The 23,845-nt window shown below is 43.4% G+C and overlaps 1 protein-coding gene across 2 annotated transcripts; it reads right to left on the bottom strand.

Moving 5' to 3' along the window:
* Positions 1–77: 77 nt before the first annotated feature.
* Positions 78–22,368, bottom strand: LOC146611442 (protein NDRG3-like). Of its 2 annotated transcripts, XM_085343911.1 has the most exons (17): positions 22,263–22,368; positions 15,819–15,890; positions 15,579–15,611; positions 12,583–12,688; positions 12,340–12,460; positions 9,659–9,721; positions 9,506–9,566; positions 9,316–9,402; positions 8,495–8,551; positions 8,306–8,409; positions 7,581–7,646; positions 7,445–7,496; positions 7,317–7,364; positions 4,253–4,288; positions 4,004–4,055; positions 3,059–3,097; positions 78–2,133 (listed from the first exon to the last, which is right to left on the bottom strand). In XM_085343911.1, exons 2-17 carry the CDS (start codon positions 15,876–15,878, stop codon positions 1,973–1,975), a joined length of 1,146 nt encoding a protein of 381 aa, XP_085200037.1. In that variant the 5' UTR covers positions 15,879–15,890; positions 22,263–22,368; the 3' UTR covers positions 78–1,972. The 2 variants fall into 2 exon arrangements, with proteins under 2 accessions (XP_085200037.1, XP_085200036.1); XM_085343910.1 differs by lacking the exons at positions 3,059–3,097; positions 22,263–22,368 and adding an exon at positions 13,633–13,687 and having other exon boundaries at positions 15,819–15,878.
* Between the last annotated feature and the right edge of the window lie 1,477 nt (positions 22,369–23,845).

Below are 23,845 nucleotides of genomic sequence, written 5' to 3'. Positions count from 1 at the left end.
TATGGACGTGCCACTCAGCTTCATTGAACAGCTGATTTATTTCCAGTAGAATCTGAATGTGAGTATTTTTAGCCACTAAAGAAAAGCTGAGACGCTCGGCCTCGACCGTGTCTCTGGATAACGAGTTTTATTTCATTACAAACCGTGTTTACATCGTGGAACATCCAGTGAATCAAACTTCTCTGTAACAGAACCGCTACCAAAGCTTCAGTAGAAATTTCCAAAGTAATAATACACAAATGAGTGTAATAAATACAACAAGGACAGAACCACAGTCAGAATATAGAGAAGAAAGGAAGTGAACAGTTTATGGGTCGACCCTGCTGTCCCCGCCAAACCTGAATGTTTCATAAGAGTCGACATGAAAAGCTGCTGACAAACACTGGCGTTCGTTTCCTGCTGAATCGTCCAGCAGGGGGCAGCAACACCATGACCAAGGTCACCCTTTGGCCTCGGCTGTATTTTCCATCACGTTCCAAGAAAATGTTCCTTGAAAGCTGCAGGACATTTCCAAGAAAGCCAAACAGCCTGCTGTCAACTGTAGGAGAAAAGCAGCTTTTCAGTGGGTGAAAAAACCCTGGTTCATTCTGTTTCTTTTACACATCAGCTGTTTGTTTCCAGTAGAAACGCCTTCTGCCAAGTGTGACACTTTTATTATGCAGTGAGAAAACTGACAGCAGCTCCCATCTCATGTCTACAACATCTACGTACTGCAGAGATCTCAGCCAATGCTGAAACAAGGCTGAGCTGTACTATCACGTAATACCACTTTGATCCACTAGATGGAGCCGTGAATCAGTGTTAACATCTGTACAGTAGTGTTTCTTTCACAGTCATCACAGCTTTCTGGTAAAACACCGCCACCTTGTGGTGAAAGTTTTCATTAACATTTTTTCCCAAAAAACAATTCCTACAAATAACCAGAATCCAAGAAATGCTCCAAGATTTCTGCAGCAACTACGACCACCTCCAGCGCCCCCTGCTGCCAGCTTCAGCCTAGAGAATCCTCATCTGAGGTTTGGTTTGTTTCAGATGGAGAGCAGCAGGTTTACAGCTGAACAACATCTCATTACTCACTACACTGACACCACGGCACAGTTTGCATGCCAACACTCTACAAGGAGCATGCTGTGGACGGGCCGAATGAACCGAGCTTCAGAGACGGGAAAGAGAGGAGACTGTGGAGGTAACAGGCAGACTTCAGGATGTTTCGCTAAATTATCTGGAAAAAAATCTCTAAGTTGTTTTTACACTTGAAGCTCAGGCAAAACAAATTGTACGGCCACAGAAAATCCCGTTTAAACATCAGCAAAACAGCATCGGACGAAACCAGCTCAAAGTTCAGTCCCACTGACCTTCATGTTTTAATGTGTTTACTGAGCTGTACGAGGACCCGGCTTCATGGTGCACGCTCACAAACACCGAGGGAACCATTTAGGGAACCGCAGCTCGCGATGCCGTTTTTTGTCGTTAAACCAGGTCAAACTCGCGTCACAGATCTTCTGTCAGTGCGATTACAAAAATACATCTGGGTCGGAAGCACATCCACTTTGTAATGGGCACCAAAGAAGGGTTCATTTAAGAAACGAGCTTCATATCAACCAACACCACCAGCAAAGATAAACAAAATATTGATTATATAAGAGTAATGACTAAAAGAAGAAATCAGGAGTGAGAAAGGAGCAGTGAAGGAACACAACAGCTGTGTATACACACAAACCGACTGACCTGTGTGCAGTAACGCCTACAGAGCGCAGGAAAAAGGAGCCAACATGGCGGCAGCTAACACCAAAATGTTTATGACATCATTCAACGAACCCTAAACTCACAGGGAACAACTTTAGAGAACAGGCAGCTGGAAGTGAAGCTTTTGAGGGCTTTCTATTTTCAGGAAAAACATTTACAACTAAAAGAAAGGAAGGATCTGATTGGACGAGAGAACTGCAGGTACACAGAGGAAACGGGAACAGTCCTATGCAGTCATTTCAACGGTGTGTACTGCAGTGTTGTCAGGCTCGGCGCAGTTGGCGCCCTCGTTGGTGGTGCTGCGGCTCCGGACGCCGTCTGTGGAGCCCACGCTGGAGGCCGAGTGAGTCCTGGAGCGAACCAGCCGGGTCATCCCCGCCGTGGGCACTGAGGGGGCGACACAGATGAAAACGCGTTAGTGACAGAGTAACAGAGGGCGGAGCCAGCGAATGTATGAGCGGAGGCTGATTTGAATCGTCCGCGGTGAGCCGAGCCGCTGGATTCAAATCTGATGACAGTCTGTTCACACTGAAGCTTTGTCCTGTCATGCGTGACGCTCACTTTACACACAGACGAAGAGAAGCCGCTGTAACACTCAGGCCTTCTGCACAACAGGAAGTCCACGTGTTCTGCTTTCACTCCACTGCTCTCATTGTCCGGACGGATGACTACTTTTCAGGAGGACACGACTCGAAGCTAATGGTCCAGTGTGTGGGCTCCCTCTGCACGCTCCCTCATCTAAACACAAGCCCCGCGAATGGTTCAGGTGCAGACTATCACCTGCAACACATCCTGACCAACTCTCCAGCCCTCTGTTCATGTGAGAAAACTCACTTCGACTTAAGCGAACACAGATCCATCTGACTGAGTCATGATTGTCCTGCTCTGTCTCTTCTCTGAGTGTCCCGGTGTTATGATTAAACTGTGTTAAAAGTGACACTTTCAGAGGTACTTCGTTTTGTGCAGCATGTTTCTGAAGTGCTGAGGTTTGTACAGCAGTGGAAACAAAGCAGAAGAGTTCACAGGAAGTGTTGGATTCCTGCAGTGGGACAGGTGTGTTCTCGGCCTCATAGCTTTCTCATGTCACAGTGTTTTCAGCCTTTCAGACACGAGCAGCAGCTCAGAGTCGAGCCCGAGAGCCGACAGTGTGAACAGAGAGATGTGCTGGCATGCAGCGCAGCCTGCTGGTCGCTCACTGCAAAGGAAGAAAAACGTCAGCGTGATCAGCTGATCGACAGCATGCACACACATATGAGGGGGAGGACGATGGAGAGGACGAGAGGGGTTCAGATTCTGGTTGGAATCCTGATACCTGATTGGCTGCTGATGTGGTGTAAAGCAACATGAGGGACTGGAGGAAAAGAACAACAGAGAGAAACAGGAACAGAGAGGAAGGAGGGCAGGGTGAGAAACCAACATGCTGTAGTTTAATATCACACACACACGCACACGCACACGCACACACACATCAGGTGTGTGTGTTTACAACAAATCCTAAGGCAGGTCATGCTGTGCAAACTGTTACTTACACAGAAAATCTAGTGAAGCTGAGCTACAGACGGACAAACAGACAAAGACACGAGTGTGAGGGCACCACACGCTGCGTTAGTCCTGCAGGAGGAAATGTCTACAAACGTAACGCACAACCACTGTGGGCGTGTGCAGCTAGCCAAGACCTGTAAACGTGCTGCCATCAAATTGATGGTGAAGAGGAATGTGGTGCTGCTACGGCTGCCAGCAGACTGCTGAGGTCGCCCGTAGTTTGTCTGCAAACACTCGCTCACTGCTCTCTAAGTAGTAATGAAAGTGAAAAACACAAACTGGAAACGGCTCACTTTCAAAGTAAAAGTTGTGCTCCAGCAAAACAGCTAATATGTTTCAATGTGTACCTTTACTTTAAAAGCAAGCATTCTGCATTACTGGTGATGTCACTTTTTCCTGAACTGCGTGTCTGAACTGCTTTACAGACGCGTCGGCGTCTTCCATATAAATTGCAGGCGACTGTGGCCATGTGACCAAAGTGATCACAAAGAGATTTTTGGTACAGCACCGTCGTTGTGACCAGTTTCACCCGGCGACAGCCAGCAACTGCAGGAACCACTGGCCAGCTGCTCGTAGAATTCATATGTTTTTACACTGAATACAGTGCACAACTCTCGGGTAATGTGCAAACCATAAACCAAAGCTGAGATCATACTTAACAAACTGTTAGACGCTTTTCATTTAGTATTAAGGGGAGTCATGAAATGGTACTCACTGTAACCCATCCCCTGCACAAAGTACTTGAAGGCCTCGGCTAGTTTTCCAGGCTGGTGAAAAACAAAACACAAATTTCCTCAATTTGACACAATTACTAACAACTACAAACATTAAAGTTGTATTAAGTTTCAAAACTTCAAATATGAAGGACAAATCCTGGTCCTAATCTTTATTACAACAGGATTATTTTCTTATTATTACAACATGGTGGAGGAGAAGGAACAAGCAGGGAGTTGCTGAGGCTCACCTGAACCACCTGAGGAAGTCCTCCACAGTCTGCCATCTAGTGGAGACACAAAAAAACATCATGGGGATAAAACAGCGACCCTTTAAACCAGGGGTCTCAAACTCCAGTCCTCGAGGGCCGCTGTCCTGAAACCTTTCCATGTGTCCCTGTTGCAACACACCTGAATACAATTAGTAGCTCATTAGCAAGAGTATAGAACTTGACTGCATGCTGAGGTGGCAACCCCTAACATTCATTCACTCATGAGCTGCTGTAACATGAATGACTGAATTGCCTCCTCAGCATGCAGTCAAGTTCTATACTCTTGCTAATGACATACTAATTGTAGTCAGGTGTGTTGCAACAGGGACACATGGAAAGGTTTCAGGACAGCGGCCCTCGAGGACTGGAGTTTGAGACCCCTGCTTTAAACGCTACGATGACCAAAACTAACAAGCGCATTAAAGTCTAGGTTTGTAAGGCTACGTTCACACTGCAGGTCTTAATGCTCAATTCAGATTTTTTGATCAAATCCGATTTTTTTGTCTGCTCGTTCACACTACAAATAAAATGCGACAGCAAACGCGCTCTAGTGTGAACCCTCAAAGCGGCCGCATGCGCAAAAGAAGACGTCACACACAACGCGCCCTGTTTAGACCCAGAGCAAACAGTATGTTTGACTGATGGCCCTTAATATAAAGACTTTGGACTTCATGTTTCCCAATTTTTGCTTTAAGTTATTTTGTTATTTACATAATAATGTAAATAACCTAATAATCAGAATCAGAATCAGAATACTTTATTGATCCCTGGGGGAAATTATTTTTTGTTACAGTGCTCCATTTTAAACCAACATTAAGACAAGACAGACAATACGCTAACTAAGAATAGTACAATATATACATATATATACATACATACATACATAAGTCACTTATAAATAAATATTTGGAAAAGAAACATGTGTAGTTGTAGCAGCAAACAGTGTGTTAAGTGGATGCGTTGTACAGGGAGCCACAGGCAGGAATGATTTCCTGTGTCGTTCAGTGGTGCTTTTCGGTAATCTCAGTCTCTCACTGAACGAGCTCCTGTGACTGACCAACATGTCATGGAGTGGGTGGGAGGTGTTATCCAACATTGTCTTTATCTTGGACAGCATCCGCCTCTCCGACACCACCTTGAGGGAGTCCAGCTCCATCCCCACAACATTGCTGGCCTTACGGATCAGTTTATTAAGTCTGTTGGCATCTGCGACCCTCAGCCTGCTCCCCCAGCATGCAACAGCATAGAGGATCGCACTGGCCACAACAGACTCGTAGAAAATCCTCAGCATTTTCTGGCAGATGTTGAAGGACCTCAGTCGCCTCAAAAAATAGCGTCGCCTCTTGCCCTTCCTGTAAAGTGCTGTGGTGTTTTTAGCCCAGTCCAGTTTATTGTCAATGTGTACTCCAAGGTATTTATAGTCCTCCACAATGTCAACACTGACCCCCTGGATTGAAACAGGGGTCAAGTGTTTCCTGGTCTTCCTGAAGTCCACGATCAGTTCCTTGGTCTTTGCCACGTTGAGCTGCAGATGATTCTGCTCACACCACGTGACAAAGGAGTCGACCACAGCCCGGTACTCTGTCTCATCATCCCTGCTGATGCATCCAACCACCGCAGAGTCATCAGAAAACTTCTGAAGATGGCAGGTCTCTGTGCAGTGGCTGAAGTCTGTGGTGTAGAGGGTGAAGAGGAAGGGGGAGAGGACAGTCCCCTGTGGTGCCCCTGTGTTGCTAATCACCTTGTCAGACACACACTGTGGGAGACGTACATATTGTGGTCTTCCTGTCAGGTAATCAACAATCCAGGACACCAGAGAAGCATCCACCTGCATCGCTGCTAACTTATCACCCAGGAGGGTCGGCCTGATGGTGTTGAAAGCACTGGAAAAGTCAAAAAACATGACCCTCACAGTGCTCGCCGGCTGGTCCAGATGGGTGTAGACACGATTGAGCAGGTAGATGATGGCGTCCTCTGTAATGATCCTTATTGCTGTTTTAGAGGAGCGGTGCTTCAAAGGATAGCTGCAGATTTCTGTCAGAATCTGCAGATTATACAGTACAAATAAAATGTTCACGTTTCTCCAACGTTGTCTTCCCAGCACTTTCACCAGATGGCCAGGAAGCGTTCACGATGTCTTCTCGGGCGCTTCTCTGGCGCTGATAATTAGCATCTGTCTTGTGTCAGTGACGTAAAAGACGGATTTAATGCGACTTGACCGTTCACACAGCAGTCGCTTTCTAAAACATCGGATATGTATCGGATTCAGGACCACATACGAAAGTGACCCAGATCGGATTTGAAAATATCAGATTTGTGCCGTTCACACTGTCATAGTATGATCGGATATGGGTCGCATAGGGTCAAAAAAAATCGGATTTGATGCGCTTTCGCCTGCAGTGTGAACGTAGCCTTAGACATACAGAGACTCTTTTAAACAGTCTGAACAAGTCTGAGAAATATTTATTAAGAAGATTAATTTTTGGATATTCAGATCACATTTCAATAATCCCTCATCAGTGGTGGTGGAGTATGATGGGAAGAAAGATTAAATTAACCCCCATGAAAATCCCACTTTCACGATAAATTCATAGAAACAAAGACAAACAATTAAAAGTTAAATTCTAAACTCAGAAAGTCAAACCGTGTCATCCGCCCACCCAGCGGGGTGAGCGGATGACCTTTTAGCCTTTTACAGCTGAAGGACAAAAATTAAAAATCCAGATCTGTGGAGGGTGGGAGTTTTAAAGGGTGCAGGGTATTTATTATGATATATGAGACTCTATTAGAAACATAAATACTGTGCAGCCTAACATAACAGTACTGATATGGTTAGCTGTGCAGTTCAGACCATCCAAGATGTTTGTGTTTCAGCTGCAGTGAGTGAAATTCGGGTGTTTTTATGGGTCCCTTACTTGGTATGTGTACGCTGATACATGTGTTGCATCCACATAGTTTACGACTGCAGCTAATCCAACTAACTAGCCCCCCCACCCCAGGTGACATCAGGTTTCATAAATAAAATGATGAGTAGAGACGGTACCTTGAGCAATGTGGTCTTGGTGGGATTCATTCTGGAGTTACACTCCACCTGCAGAGCGCACAGACAGTGTTCACTAGAATGTGACATCATTTACTGGCTGTTGTCATGGAAACAGGGCAGCCACTCACCACGACATCAACGGCAGGCGACGAGTCCCCGACGACCAGCAGAGTGGGACACCTGAGAAACGAGCACGCCGAATAACGGAACGAGTCACATGACCGTCAGACATGTTGAACGAGGTGAAAGAAGACGAAGACATACCTGACGGTGGTGGCTGTGTTCTCATTCAGACCAGAGACAGGACGCTCCATCTGCAGCTCGGCGCGACTAACACACACACACACACACACACACACACACACACACACACACACAGTAAGGCAGTGAAGTGGACACAGTGAGCTGCAGCATCAGTGAGTCTGGGATTTTCTTTCTTTCTAAGGAGCTCGGATCAGATCGAAGCAACGATAAAACCAATGAAAATCTGAAGCTTTCTGAAGGGTCCTTCAGCCTGTTAGCACTCTGCTCTGAAACTTGATGTGAATAATGATTTGCTCACACCTGTGATGTGAGGATGTCTGTTCTGCCACCTGAGCTGTCAAAACACATGTGTCTTCTTCCTAAAGATCAGCACAGCTCTTATTTCCAGCTCCCGTCCGCTGTCACTGATGATGATTACAGGGGCTTGAAAGCAAAGCTGTCAGTGTGCGCTCTGCAGCCTGCTCTCTGTTAAACACTGTTTCTCAGATAATTACGGAGCATTTTGTTGCCCTGAAAGATGCAATTAGTCCAAACAACCTCAGTGTTTGGGTCAGGGTGCTTCTGAAAAATGAAGCATCACTTTAGCTTCAGATCGAGCTCTGAAGCAGGAAACATCCAGGTTTCCACCACATAAACCGACAGCTGTGGAGGACGATTTGAGGCGAGGATTAATCGCATTTATAAATTGCATTTATTCATCACATCCACAGTGTTCAGTGTCCTACCTGCTGTAGCTGTTGTAGAACATGGCCAGGTTGTCCTGTGGTATATCCTGAGAGATGTGGAGTCGATACGTCTGGATTATTTCCTTGTTCTCTGTTAACTCGTCCTAAACACACACACACAGGTTTCAGTGGTGGTTAACCACAGCTTAGAGTCATACAGAACGAGCCTGCAGTGCCTGCTGTCCTCACAGTGCTGAAGTGATGCCCCATGATGATGTCCACCAGGTTGCTTGTCCAGCCGCTCAGCTGCAGGAGACAAAAGACGAACAGACAAACTGATTCTTGGTGTTCGGCTGACAGTTTAAATGATGCTGTCTCTGTTCACACGCAGTGACTAACTGTAAGGACAGTTGAACTCTGGAGCTTGCAGACAGACCTGAGCTCGTTCAGAGCTCGCCTGCAGATGTGTCTTTCTGCTCCGTATTCTCACTCACTCGACCCGCTCTCTGCGGTTTAGACGAGGATGCTGCCTGAGCACAGCTGAACCTCTCACTGTGCATCCATCGAATAATTACCGCTCGGACATCACACAGACTTTTTGTGGCAAAAAAAAAACAAAACACCTTAATAATAATTTTCTCAAAACTGAGCATGGTGACAGTTTTCTGTGCATCCTCTTGGTAAATATTATATGGCACGTGCCACTTTAGCTGCTTCAGCCTGCTTTCAGTTGCTGCTGGCTCTGCAAGCCACTCTGCAAGCCACTTCCACTGCAGCTTCTCGATTTCATGCTTTGCATCCTCTCACTTTTTTCTGTGTGGGTCTTAGTACTGCACTCTCTTCCTTTTGGCTTTACATGCATGCACATGGAAAAGTGGTGGTGAGAACATTTCTTTCAAACCATTACCGATAAGAAAGTATCTGAAGTTGACTTAAAAAACTTAAAAACTTAAAAAAAACAAATCATACGTATTCATTTTATCCTGGCTCCACATTTCTCCACCTGCAGATGTTTAAGGACAGCTGGAGTCGGTATCCAGAGTTTGTGTGTGTGCGCGTGCGTGTGTTACCTTGGAGGCAGCCCAGTCGATCCAACCCTTGGCACACGGGTCAACGTTAATCAGAACTAAACCCTCCACCAAACTGGGCTCATTCAGCTGAAACACGACAACAACCGTCATCAGTTACATCATCTTCATCATCATCATCATCAAGACTGAAAACCAGCGACCCTCCTGTCCCGTCCTGTTTGCTACTTACTGCCAGTTTGGTGAGGACGTATGCTCCGGCTCCAACGCCGATACCAATCACGCTCTTTATGCTGATGATGTCACACAGATACACATTAGGGTATGCTGTCTGTCTGAAAATTACCCATCATGCACTTGACTGAACAGAAGACGGCAGACTTACTGAAGCTGGGTCATGACAGATGGCAGCATCTCAGCCAGCTCATCCATGCTGGGATACTGGTACCTACACACACAGTCATGTTTACATCACTTCAGAGGACATCACACCCACTTGGGGACGGAGTAACTCACATCTGACACACAGATGTGTGTCAGATAGTGTGTCAGTGTCAGATAGTCTTCGTTTGTGTAGAACAGAACTTTTGAGAGACGGGGAACCTCGGGGAGAAGCTTGTAAAGAAGACAGCACTGCCACTGACTTCTATAAATAACTGACGCCTGGAGAATAGTTGAGTGGGTTATTATTTTGTCAAGACAGAGACCATCGTAGGCGGTCTGTGTGTCATTTTACTTCCAAAAGATGGAAGGTTGTCTTCAGGTTGTTTTGTTGCTTTAATTAATTTATTATCAGCAACAATATAAAATTATGCACAAAAGGAATTACTAATGTAAAAAAAACAACTTGGTTTTGTTTATATATGTTTATATATAAACAAAACTCCAAAACACATTTCTAGCTTTAACTGAACTTCAAAACAGAGCTACTAGATCACTTAAATTACACAACTGAAAGCATGTGTGTATTGTTTGTGTATTTATACACAAGCACTCATATTTATTCAAATAATTTTAAAAAAGTTCATTTACCTGTTACTACCACACACCAAATCTGGTCGTTGGTACTTCTTGGCTTGTGTAGCCACCAGGTAACAAAAGCTCAACACTGCCCCCTAGCATCCTGGAGCACTTCTGTTGTGTTTTGTACGTGTTTTGTATGTAGGGGCCACCGTAAATATACTTTTATTTATTCGAATAAATCATATAATACAAAAACCAACTATTTACATTTTAACTTTTAACTATTTAAATTTTCAGCTTTTTCCTTTTAAACAAATTTAAAGTGAAACAACACAAAACACTGCAAACCACAACACAATTAAATATAAATTAAAATATGAAAACAAAAAGAAGATGCACATTCTCTGTCATATGGACCTGCATGAATAAACTTTCTGAATCCTTTATCATCCACAGCTGTAAATAGTTGTGGATGATTACTATACCTTTCTAATGTGACGTTGTTGTCCCTGGCTCTCTCTCTCTCCCTCCCGCTCTGTTCCTGTGCTACTGAGTGTAACTACCGCCCCTCCCCCCTCTGCCCAGCGCAAAGCACAAGGCTCACGTGCGGAGTGAAGCGGAAAAAAGTGAGAGAGAGAGAGGAAAAAAACAAACCACGGCTCCCAATAAGGAGCCGGCTTGCGTCGTTCACTTTGAAGATCTGGCTCCAAGAGCAGTGTCGTTCGCGACTGACACATCACTAACCAACATTTTAAGCGCTGTTAGAAAATCATCTTTCTTTGTTAGATTTAGTCTGCTGTTGTTTACTTTGTAGGTCATTATTTGTTGTCACTACTACTATACCGGTTTGGATGAATTATTATAAATTATTTTCAACATTTTCTTTGTGTAATGTAAACCCACTACATAATATAAAGTCATTTTTATTGCCTGAAAACAAGAGAAAACAAAGTTCTTGCTGAAATAAAGAACTGGCATTCATCACAGGCCACATTAACCCTTCCACACAGTCAGTCCTGCAGCACTTTGTTCTACAGCTTTTCCCCATCATGCACACACTGATGGATGCATCAGGAACGTGGCTCAGCATCCTGCCCCATCCAAACCTGCTTTAACTGCAACCAGTGGACAGTTAAAGCAGTGCAGCGATCATAATATCCAGTGCTGTGAAAATCATTCTTATCAGATGTAATCGTATTCATAACAACAAACTGCTTCTGCTGTCACAGTGTACAGCCGCTGTGGGTGGATTGTCCGAGCTGTGTTTCCACACACCAGCAGAAGCTGCTACTGCACAGCTGAAGGTGGGAACAATCACCGTCTGACACCGTCTGTCTCTCTGCTTTATTATTTACAAATCTGAGTGGAAAATTAGAAGATTGTGAAGAAGCATAATCTACACAATAGCTCTGCATAGATTTAGGGTCCAGTGTTAACGTGACACTTACTAATGTAACCGACCACTGTAACTGTGTGTAAAGGAAGAGTGTTCTTCCTAAGCTGGTGCAGGTTTCTCTGACAGCTCCTGTTTCTGCTAACAAGTCAAAATGCTGCAAATATCAGGACACTTCAGGTTAAATACGGGTTTTTAAAAAAAGCAGCAAGCATTCCTGAAGTATGTTGTTGCAACATTATAACTGTTTTTATTAAATATAGTCTTTTTCTATTCTTTGCAGAATCTATTTTTGCATAAAGTCTTTGAGGTTTAGACTAAGATTTGAACTCCAGAAGGTTTTATTGCACAGTAACGACATAAAACTTCAACTTAACTTAATATCTCTGATATTCTGGATTCAAACAAATCTGATGCATTTTCTGATTTCAAAATAAAAATCAAGTCAATGACTAACGTCAGCTCTGACACTAAACAGAGTCCTCACAATCCTCCGAGGTAGTTTTCTTGATTTAAAAACACAGCCTCACAGAAACACAGCAGCTGTTCAATGGGGACAGTTTTGTGTTAACAGCAGATCAGCCACAAGAAAACACTGGTGAGTGTTACACCATGGAAAACGGCACCTGTGTGTGTGTGTTAATACCCAACAGAGCATGCTGAGTGTGTGTGTGTGTGTGTGTGTGTGCGCGCGCGCGTGTGTGTTTTACCCTGTAGGGAATATAGGAGCGTTCTCCTGCTGTCCCGGAGCATCAACATGCAAAACTGAGAAGTGCTGCGTCACTTCCTGCATGTCTTCAAAGTTAAAGAGGCTGTTGAAACATGACTTATCTACACACACACACACACACACACACACACACACACACACACAAACACAAAGAAAACAATGTGTTGTGTTTTTGTTGTCACATAATTCGTTGCTTCATTAACCGTGTCCGTGTTTTACTCACGGTTGAGTCCGATGTCGTGGTAGGTGAGGATCATGGGCCGGTTGCCTTTAGCGGCCCCCCTCATGGTGACGTGCAGCACGCCGTGGGCCGTCTCCACATCGTGCTCCTGAGCAGCATCGCGAACAACACACAAACCCCGCCCTGTCAGCACCGACAACAAACATGCACTGCAGCACGGAAGGGGGGGGGGGGGCTCTAATATCTGGAGTCATTTTAAAACAGTAAACAAGTGTCAGCAGCTCTGAACAGATCATTCATGTTCATGTGATCAGGAACCACGCCACACGAACGCGTGGCGACTCTCAGCCTGTCACAGGCTGTGTAGGAAATCATCCACATTCATCTGGTAACAGATGGAAACACAGGCAGGCGCACAGACCTGTGAATGGATTCATGGGTGCTGTAATCTCATTACTGACTCATGGAACCACCTGACAGATCCCATTAATGGATCTCAAGTTCATACTTACTCACATGCACACACAGTTTTACATGTTTGGATCTGCGGCACAGTGTTACAGCTGTTCCTGACTTTGGGGAAACAGTGTATCTTAAAAGAATAAGAAAACACATTATGAAGCCTCTATACTGAACTGAACTCAAAAATTAGTTTTCACAGTTTTCCAATGCAACGGCTGAGTCTCTGCTTTGACAGCACGCTTTATTCAAGTGGACCTCACACGGTTCTGAGGTCCACTTCGGCGACCTCTGAACCGTCTGAGGCAGGAAGTGAATTCCCTGCAATCAGAATTAGTGGTCTCAATGCTGTTACTCATGCAGTACCATCAGAGCAGTGACAGTGAGCCCAAACACGCAGCCACAGTCATGAAGAACAGTCCTCAGACACGATAGCGCTGTACATAGACGGACGTGTTGTAAGTAACATTTTAACGGATTAATATCACAGCATGGAAAAGCAGCCAACTCCTCTCCAGCTAACTCGAGGCAACTAAAAGCAGAGAGCAAGCTACGAAGCAAACTGGCTCAGCAGCTGTAAGGTATCAGCTGGTGAAGCATGACTCCAGAGGAGCTAATGAGCAGCTGACTCACCACCCCAACTTCTAAAGAACAGAAGATCTGGTGCAGATCCAGAGAGTCAGACATCCTGACAGAGGACAGGAGGAAGAGAAAAGGTTTCAGAAAGATGGAGGTCAGCCGTGCTGACGTCCTTCAGCCTTCTGCTGAGTGAACACAGAGACGGGAAGCGGGGGTGGTATGATTGGATCAAGAGACATAATCCATGTGGTCATTGGCCGAGAAGTGGAAGGTCTTAAAGTCTAAACAGTCGAACCTGCCCTCTCTCTATCTGCAGTCCCCTTCAGCTTCAGGTACTTTATTTCTACCTGCAGGAGGTTTGATGAGAGCTCCCTCCACTCATACAAACCACACAGACGACACAGGCGTACTGCAGGTGCAGCTGCCAGCTCAACAGGTGGATTTAACACCATTACCCAGAAATCAGTGGATTTATCCACCTGGCTGTTTTTAAGAAAAGCTCAGATCACTAGAAAAGAAGCAGACTCACAGCTGCACACTCTGAGTGAACCACCTGAGACGTTTGTGGAACTTTTTAATTAAACTTCATCTCCTGCTCTTGAAACTGACTAATTTAAAAGTCTGCTGAGAATTTACTGTCCTGATTAATCTTCAGTCCTCTAACAGAACACACAGACACCTGAGTCTGGACCTGTGGACCGTGCTGTTGTGCTGATTTGGGAAGTTCTAGGATTTTTTTCTCCAGATGTTGTGGAGCGCTATCTAGCAGGTATCTGTGTGACGCAGCTGTCCAGTTTATGGGTGCAGGCTGATATCCGAGCTAGCTAGAATTAGCTAATAACTTAGCACTGTGCCCACTTGACTAATTCTGATCTACAGCAAAAATACCCAGTCTGTAACCAGTGGGTGATATGAAATACACTGAATGTCATCTACTGTATTATTGGCGTTTTTATTTTTGTTTTAAATTGTGAGGAAAATGTCGATTTCCCTGACACGAACACAGCTGGGGAACAAACAGTCCGAGCAGCAGCTCACTGCTCTACATTTACCCCGTCGCTGATGCAGACTGACCTGCTGTGACGTTAATATGACGGGTCCAGAGGATCGATCCATGTGCAGTCCTGCTGACTTCAGCCTCACAGTTCTCCTCAAATATGACAGACTGGGACACTTTCCATCCATACAGTTAAACTCTGCTTGTTTGTCTTTTTTTGGACCAGCCTTTGTTTTTATTACAAGGCAGGAAGAATGCATAGTGTATTATCACATCAGCTGACATCATGCATGTCATCTCAGGATCGGTCCAAGCAGGTTTAGAAGACCCTAAACTCACACTGAGGTTGGACCAGAGGGCCACAGCTAAATCAGCTGAGAGAGTCCAAAAACTGAACAGCCCCTTTCACAGTCAAACCTTCAGATTAAAACACAAGAACTAGATCAAAGTGAGGGGGAAATAAACACTCCAAAATGAAGAAAACCTCCAGTTCTGGACAGTTAGAGTGCTGAAATAGCCCAAACACATACCACAGCTGGGTGCTGATACAAAAACAGGCTGCTCTGTAAATGCTTCCACCCCCTCTGCTTCCACGCATGTAAAGGTGAACAACAGTTCAATAAAACATGTGCCTCCATCAGCGCCGCTTCTAATAATAGCTAATATTGAACGTGACTGATCAGTGTGGACTTGTTTCCTCCTAAATCGATTCTGCTCAACAACACACAGCAGCCATCAAACAGCAAACACTGTTTGATGGGCCTGTAATTACACAAGGATGAAGTATCTCTGAGGTTTTATCCACTTCTCTCACACAGAGTCACTTTCATTCTCAGCTACAGGTTATCAAATAAACTTGTACTGTTCACTCTAAGAATTTTAAAGAAGACCCTGCTGGGGTCATTACTAAGAACTCTCACGGTTGGTGGCCGTGTTACATCTCAGAAACAGTTAAATGTTGTCCATGAATACAATATGAACAGAATTTCTGCTGATGACTCACCTGACAATCGAAATCCTGGAGATTCCTCCCATTCTGAAGAGACAGAGACAAAATTGTCACTTTTTATGTCAATCGCAGTTTCCAGGAACTGAACACAAAGACGACTGTACCTCTGTATTTTATAATTCATTTGACAGAAAATCATTTTCCTCAGAAGTAGCTTAATAAAAGTTTACAGTTTACTTCATCCAACTCCTGGACTCCAGGTCTGAGGGCACCCTGTAAGCCCCGCCCCCTCACCTGTCCTGTCAGCAGTGGTTTGATCTCAGTGAGCTGGACATCATGTAGCTCCTCCATCATAGGACAATCCACCTGTTAAAGCACACAAACAGGAAGAGGAACAGTTTGTTTTACTTGCAGTTGTCGAGACTTCTAATAAATACATATATAAATAAAAACAACGTTCCTGTTTGTTTTTGGGGGGGGTGGTCAGAAGCATAAGAGGAAGCAAAAGTAAGTAAATAAAAAACAGCTGACACTGTTTCACATCCACAACAATTTAACTTTTAAACAAACAAACATTAAGAACAAACTGTGTAGGAAGTAAAACTTGACTCATTTTACTACAGTTTATTAGCCTTTAAAACAACGAGTTCACCAAAACTAAGCCTTCTGATTCCTGTGCTGCAGGAAGGAAACCACACAGCCTCAGACCTGAAGCTGCTGGGCGTATGTGGCACATCAAGATGCTAATGTTTAATCCAATTTTATCCATGCATGTGTCTTAAAGCCCCTCAGGCCTGAACATGGCAGCTCTGTAGTTTACCTGTAACCCTTCAGGCCAACTTTACCAGCACAAAAACGTGAAACTTTCATATCCAGCTTTGAAAGTAGACTCAAAGAAACAGCCCGCTGTGCCAAAGCCTTGACCCCTTTGTTCTTTGTCGGCAGCTTCTCTTTACACTGACGGGAGACGTACCCAGTTTCTCAACTAGCTTGGAAATTCTCTTCAGCATCAACTTTCATTTTTGCTGCACTTTCTGTTGGCTGCGCCCGTCTCTTTAGTTTGCCCTGCGTGGACTGCAGCACTACAGCTACAACTCCACTAAGAAACTTCGGACACGCATGTTTTTAAGATAAAGATTTGCTAAGAGCTGAATTTGGTTTCAGTTGGTACATGTGAGCTAAATGAGCACATAAAATGTTAGAACAGACTCACAAAGAATTTAAAGAGTTTCAAAGTTTTAATTCAATGGATTTTATAAATGAGTGCTGGCATTAAAGTTTATGATCCAGCAGCTGTGAAGATCTCACAGGTGTGACTGTCACAAGTATTTAACGATGACAGTTTTCTTCCTGAAGGTTTCCTTTAATACAGACAATTTCATTTTTGTGAATGTGTTTCCATGACGTGTGTGAGTGTGGAACAGATATGTTTCATCATGTAATAAAACAGTTGTGAGAACATTGTTTTCTTCTTTTTTGATGTCTTATTCATGACACAATTATCTAATTTATTTTCAAATTAACTTGGTTAATTTCAATGGAATTAAAAATAACATTTTCATGACTATTTTAAAAACAATATTATAAATGAAATACCTAATACCATGATGCATGAGAGTGGAGGTGGAGCTCTATCAGTGGAAGAAACACTTCCTCACCCATCTAAGTGAGCTCCTCAGTCCCAGCCAACAGCAGTACAGTTGTCCACTAACCAACAATGGGCCGTGAGCTCATACAAACTAATATAGCGTACACGGTTATGTACCAAAATCAACACTGCAAATTAGGGCTGGGCCATATTATACCGTTCACGGTAATACCGGTACAATGTTAGGCAACGATAAGAAAATAAAATATCGCGATAGAATATGGGTAAAACTTGCATGTGCAGTGTCTTTGTCTTCATACGCACGTGGCCGAAAAGCATGGCGGCGACGGAGAATGAGGGACAGCGGATCGTTGAGTGAAACCGATGAACCAGAATTGTTTGTAAAAATGCTGCAACTTCAGTGATGTGGAACTGGTTTGGTGTTTGTCCGTCAGATACACAAGAAAGCACTTTTTTTTGTAGAACATGCAAGCGGCCGTCGTTATTGCCGTATTTGTCGGACTAAGGCGCTCGTAAATCTGGGAGTAATCTGGGTCCAAAACGCCGTCCACTTCAGGTCCCAAAGTCAAATGATCACTGCAGCATCACTGAGCGTTAAAAACTGTCTAAATTCTTTCATCTTTAATAAAAGGATCAGCATTGCTGCTTTGCCAGCCAGGTGTAACTATGAAGTTTAGCATCCAGGCATCCATCAAAACAAAATTTATTACATTTAACGGAGTTAGAAGTTAGCAGGAAACTAGCGGAAGTTAGCTCGCTAGTTTCGCTATTTACCTAAGCATGATATAGCATGTTCTGACTGAGAGATTTCTGAAAAAATTCAAACGTACAGCTCTGCTCCTCTCTCTGACTTCCAACATAAATGAAGACAGAAAACTAAACAGCAGTGACGTTTGTAGGGTTACTGAAGTTGGACTAGCTGGTATATAATGTGCTGTAAACGGACCAAACTTCAGTCAGGAGAACAACTGAGATAATCCATCCACAATACGAGGTTAATCATTAATATACTGCAACAACATGGGAATAGAGCAGCTGTGATAGAATACAGCATTAATGAATCAATGGTACAGAAGTGGAGGAAGCAAGAAGAATGAGTTGAGTAAAGTTTGATTTATCTGACTGCTTTGTTTTGCTTAATGTGTCTTATAATCCCGAGCACCTTATAGTCCGAAAAATACATATTTGACTTTTTTATTTGGCACACTGCACTTAATGTAGCAAAGCACCTCTTTTTAACTTTAGTGGATACTATACATGGTGAACTCAGGATATGCCAGCCCATTTCTACTGGAAATGCCTTGCTTTTCAGCAAGGAATTTGCATTTGCACTGTTACATTTTTATATAGCTTTAATGCACATAAAAAACAGCTGCTTGTTTAAATGAAAATAAATGGATGGGGTTTTTTGCGCTAGTAAAGTCGTGGAGTTGTATCTTGTCTCGCATAAATTATATCGTCAGTTATATCGTTTCAAATATATATCGTGATAAATATTTTTGGCCATATCGCCCTGCTCTACCGTAAATCACATATTGGGTAAACCAAACAACCAAATTAGAGGAGAGCAGAACACAGAAATCATCAGGCTGGGACTCGTCAGTCAATTTAACACCTGCAAGCCAGTGTGCAGGTGTTAAACCAACACAGAGGAACGTTGGTTTAAACAGAGAATCAAGGATGACGCTTACGTGAAAAGGAAAAAGAAACATCTCTGAAATGAGGAGGAGGTCTTAGAGTACATCTTTCACCATCTTAGCAATGTAGGATTGCATATTAACAATCCTACATTGCTAGTAAATAATGCTAGTTCCAGTAACCACACAACTGCACCGTTTGTTGGGGAAACCTGCAGTCGGCTCAGAGTGCAGAGGTCACCCGGACAAGTGACGAAACACCCCTCCCACCCAAAATCACACATCCAGATGAATGGAATCGACTTTCACTAATACCAGAAAATGTCATGGTGTGAATTAATTTGATTTCCATTGGACCGACATTCTATCCTTCCATCCATCCGTGGATGGATGAACCCAGTCTCTGTGCCTCTGTCACAGTCTACCTGTGGGACAATTCACCCTGTGTAATCCAACTGTGTGACTCTAATGGAAACAGTGATCTCTGGCTGGAAGTAAGCCATCCTCCTGTGTGTGTGTGTGTGTGTGTGTGTGTGTGTGTGTGTGTGTGTGTGTGTGTGTGTGTGTGTGTGTGTGTGTGTGTGTGGGCAGACAGCTTGGGTAACAGTGTTTCAGCAGAGTGGTTTGGATGGATGTTGAGCTTCCTGTGGGCACTTTGGCTCCAACCCAAACACACAATCGGCGTGCGAGTCAGATGGAGCTCAAACTGAAAACAAAACGAGCTCAATCCCAAACCCAAACATGAACGGTACAGAAATTAAACTGATCTTTTTTACAATTAGATTTTACTCTTATTATGCGGCACTGAGGTGAAACAGATTTATGCGTCTTCTAAAAGAAAATGTCTTCTCAGGACCGGGGATCAGAGACCAGGGAGGATGACTGTTTCTATGCAGTAGTTGAGGCTCCTTTTGAACATTTGCAGCAACCTGATATGAGACACGCGGCGAATCCAAAAACTACACCTCAACTTAGACATGCTGCAGTTTTTATTTTAACTACCATTCTGAGGAAAAATATAGACATTACCTATTATATCAAAGTTATATCAAAGTCCAACAAGAGCTTGAATTCAGTGCAAAATTAAAATTCAAAATTAGTGTAAAAATCCATCTGATTTCAACATGATTTATTTCAAATGTGGCTCATCACAGCACGCTTTTAGAGCTCATCTGGCTGAGAATGATGGGCCTCGCATATAAAAGCCACTATGTGATGAGCTGGGAGTGAGAATCTGGGTTTGTGTCCACCCCAGGCTCTTTGCTGCATCCACAGTCTGCAACAAAACCGATGACCTGATGGTCCAGGCCCAATAAAGCTGACTGGCCAGCCATTGGTCTGTTCCTGCCACTGATGCTGTTTCCAATCAGCAAACAGACTGGTACAACCCTGACTAACCAACAGTTTTTCTTTCCTGATGGTATCTCAGTGTTGTATTAAGGCAGCGTGTGAGGCAACTGAAACACAGAGGCTGTTATTAGTGGTGTGGTAAACACAAGTGAAGGTGTCTGTGGTGACGGTTTCATTCATGTGTCTAAAAATGGAGTGCAGACTTTAAAATGTGTTTCGCAGCACACCTGTGACTAAAACAGCAGCACAGATGGTGCTGTGGTAGTTTATGGTGAGCTGATGCCTCTTCTCTCACAGCAAGTGGCAACGAGGCGGAGCCACGACCGAGGCGGCGAGCCCAGGTGGAGTGAAAGAAAAGGACTCAAAGCAACAGCAGCACCACTCGTCACTGTGATTAAAAGCTCAGTGGGGGAAAAGCCATTAAGAGTCCTTTAATAAACCGTGTGATCAACTGAAATATGAAGAAGTGACTTTTCGAGCCGCTCCTGTCTACCACAGGTTTGTTTAACACAGAAACAAAGAACAGGTTAAATAAGTTTATGCTAAACTTTGCTATCCTCTCAGTTTCTAGCAGCGATGCCTGCAGCATGAGAGCGAGGCTGAGCATTGCCGCTCCTACATTAAAGCTCAAGGTACCAGCAGTACAGTAAAAATTTGTGTTTCATTTATTCGCAGCTTCAGTTTTTATTTCTCTTATTATTATTTTTTACATGTTTCTGTGATATAGTGACTGTAGAGGCTTATATCAGCTTCTGGAGATTCATCCCTGCCTCCCAGTCTGTGGGCTTCTGCTTGTCCACCTGCTTTTTAAGGACTGACCAACGAAATAGGTTCTAAAAGACCAATTCAAAATTCCCGATGACCCAAGAGATATATGGTGATCTTATTATTATATTATTACTATTATTAGACTGTGAAACTGATAAGAAAGCTGTGCTGTGAGCCTAACACAGGAGTCCTTAAAGTCATCATATATTTGCTCTTTTAGTGCCTTTGTGTGCGTTTCTGTAGCTCTTCATCTACAGATTCATACATGGTCTCATCCTACACCATAGGTGTCAAACTCTGGCCCACGGGCCAGATTTGGCCCGCAGCCTAATTACATTTGGCCCGCGAAGCCATACCAAATTATTATTAGAGCTGGCCTGCTGGTATTATACAGCTAATATATATCGTTTAGTATTAAGCTTTGCTTGTTCCATAATCAGTTTTTCAGCAAAACTTGTTTGAGTCCAAAAGAAAAGATTCATTCTTAAATCTGGAGGAAGATTTTTTTCCTCCATAAATATTAATGTTAGCCCGCGACCTTGTTCCAGTTTTGAATTTTGGCCCACTGTGTATTTGAGTTTGACACCCCTGTCCTACACATTAATATTTATCGGTGATTCTTGCAGGGTTTATGAAAATGCTGTTGAAACACATTTAATGGCCATAAATCTCAGGAACCCGCACAGACATTTGTTATGTCAGATAACACAGACCCTCTGCCTTAACTGTATATAGAACAGCCCCATTTAAGCCAGGAACCTCAATAAAGAAATCAATAAAATTGATTGATTATGCCCAGACTATAAACAAATGGAATGAACTGCAGCTTTATATCAGAAGGGGCTGAAAATGAGCTGATAAAATCAAAGGTAAATGATCAGGACGTGCGGCACTAGCAAAAGTGAGGAGACTGACATCATGAGCGGATTTATTTAATCCCAGCTCTATAAACAAGCCTCATCACGACGTTCTTGTAAACGCCTCAAACAGCTACGCACCTGCCGACATCCATCCGACTAATTAACGTGTAACAACAATAGATGCGAGGCTGGGCTGAACGGGATGTACCGAGGCTGTCCGCCCACACGCCCACACACACAGTGGCAGGAGTTATACTGTGGAGGATCATTAACGTTTAACGTTAATGAGCGCGGATGCTAAACCGCAGACCGACCGTTGCTACGTTACCGACACACACCTGTTACCAAACACACCGCCGCCATGTAAGCTAGTTCTCCGAGCTAATAACCTCCACCACTAACTAGTAAGAGTTAACACTGAAACTAACCCGCTCATTTACCCGTTAACTGGTTAATTATCCTGAAGAGCAGTCATTAGTTCGTGCCGAGCCGAGTCGGACCAGACGCTACTCACCGTGTATTGTTAACGCCGGAATCTGCTCAGGTTACCGGTTTAATCCAGCAGCCTGTGACCGTTTCAACGTCAAAGACAGCCGTTAAGATCGACGTGGTCGCGAGGATCCTCTCTCACTGACTGAGCTCGCAACCAGCAGCACGCGGACAGTCCGGGGCGGAGCTACGTCAGCGTAAACAACAGGTCACGAGATCAGCCGCCATATTCTCAACAGGTGTCAAAATTTTCCACGAGCACCAGAAGCTTTGTTTCTGATATATATATATATATATATATATATATATATATATATATATATATATATATATATATATATATATATATATATATATATATATATATTTTTTTTTTTTTTTTACTGCTAAACTTTATTTGTAGTTTTTAATTTGATTAAATTAGCAAATTAGCCAGAGGTCCCTTTACTACGGTTCGGAGCCGCGGACCTTCAGTAACAGTAATAAATCACACGGCAATAGTACATTCATGTAGTTGTAAAAGCATGGTAATATATTAAGTAATCCAAAGTATTCAGAATACGTTACTCTCGTTTAGTAACGTAACGGAATACGTTACAAAATACATTTTGGGGCATGTAGTCTGTAATCTGTAGTGGAATACATTTTAAAAGTAACCTTCCCAACACTGAGTCATGTTGCATGATTTAATTTGATCTGAGCTTTAGCTGTGGCCTCGCATTTGACTCCAGAGTACTTTGGTATAGAAAACAGTTCATGGTCAATAACTGCAAGGTGCCCAAATCACCAACCCTCAGCCTCCGTGCATACAGTTGGTGTGAGGTGTTTGTACTGATGTGTTTGCTTTACTCCAAGTGTTGTTCTGTGCATTATATATGCAAACATCTGCATTTAGCTCTCATCTGTCTGAAGGACATTGTTCCAGAAGTCTTGTGGTTTGTTAAGATGCAGTAAATCTAAGCTGTGCTGCCATGTTCTTTTTAGAGAGACGAGACTTTCTTCTGCAAATCTGCTCAATAAACTGTACTTGTTTAACATTCAGTCTTTCAATGGTCCTGTCCTGATCTTAAACATTTAAATGCGGCCTGGGATCTTTTACATTTCTCTGAGCATTGTATAGTCTGACCTTGAGGGGAATTTGCTGGAACATCGACCACTTTAAAGATTGTGGCACTATGTTCACACACCTGAATGCTCTTGTACAGCACCTCTCTATCACAGAGGTGCTCCCAAATCCTGATAATCGGTTAATCAAACCAACTGACCTGCTTAACTTTTATGGGAGCAGTAAGGGACTACTACATTTTGTACACACCTCTTGAGGAGTAAACAATGACACAGTGTAATATATCACGTGTTGTTCGTTTAAGGTTGGATTTACCTCATTTCAAGTCCTGAAATAGACACAATGCTTTTTATTATGTCCTGATATATTAAATGTTGTTACTCAAAGAGTGTACTTTCTGTTTCATGACTGTATGTAGAGACATTGGTTTGTTCTTCCTCTTACTGTAAATGTGTTAAAAAAGAATGAAATATTTAATAAACCTTAATAACACACCTGCAATGACTTTATGTTATATTACGATATATTTATGCCACACTATA

Source organism: Diplotaxodon limnothrissa, linkage group LG20 (assembly GCF_057381915.1).
Source record: "Diplotaxodon limnothrissa isolate DT_005_m linkage group LG20, D_limnothrissa_male_GT1.1, whole genome shotgun sequence".
NCBI classification, from domain to species: Eukaryota; Metazoa; Chordata; class Actinopteri; order Cichliformes; family Cichlidae; genus Diplotaxodon; species Diplotaxodon limnothrissa.
Note: the sequence above shows the minus strand (reverse complement) of the source record. Positions and strands in the feature narration are given on the sequence as shown.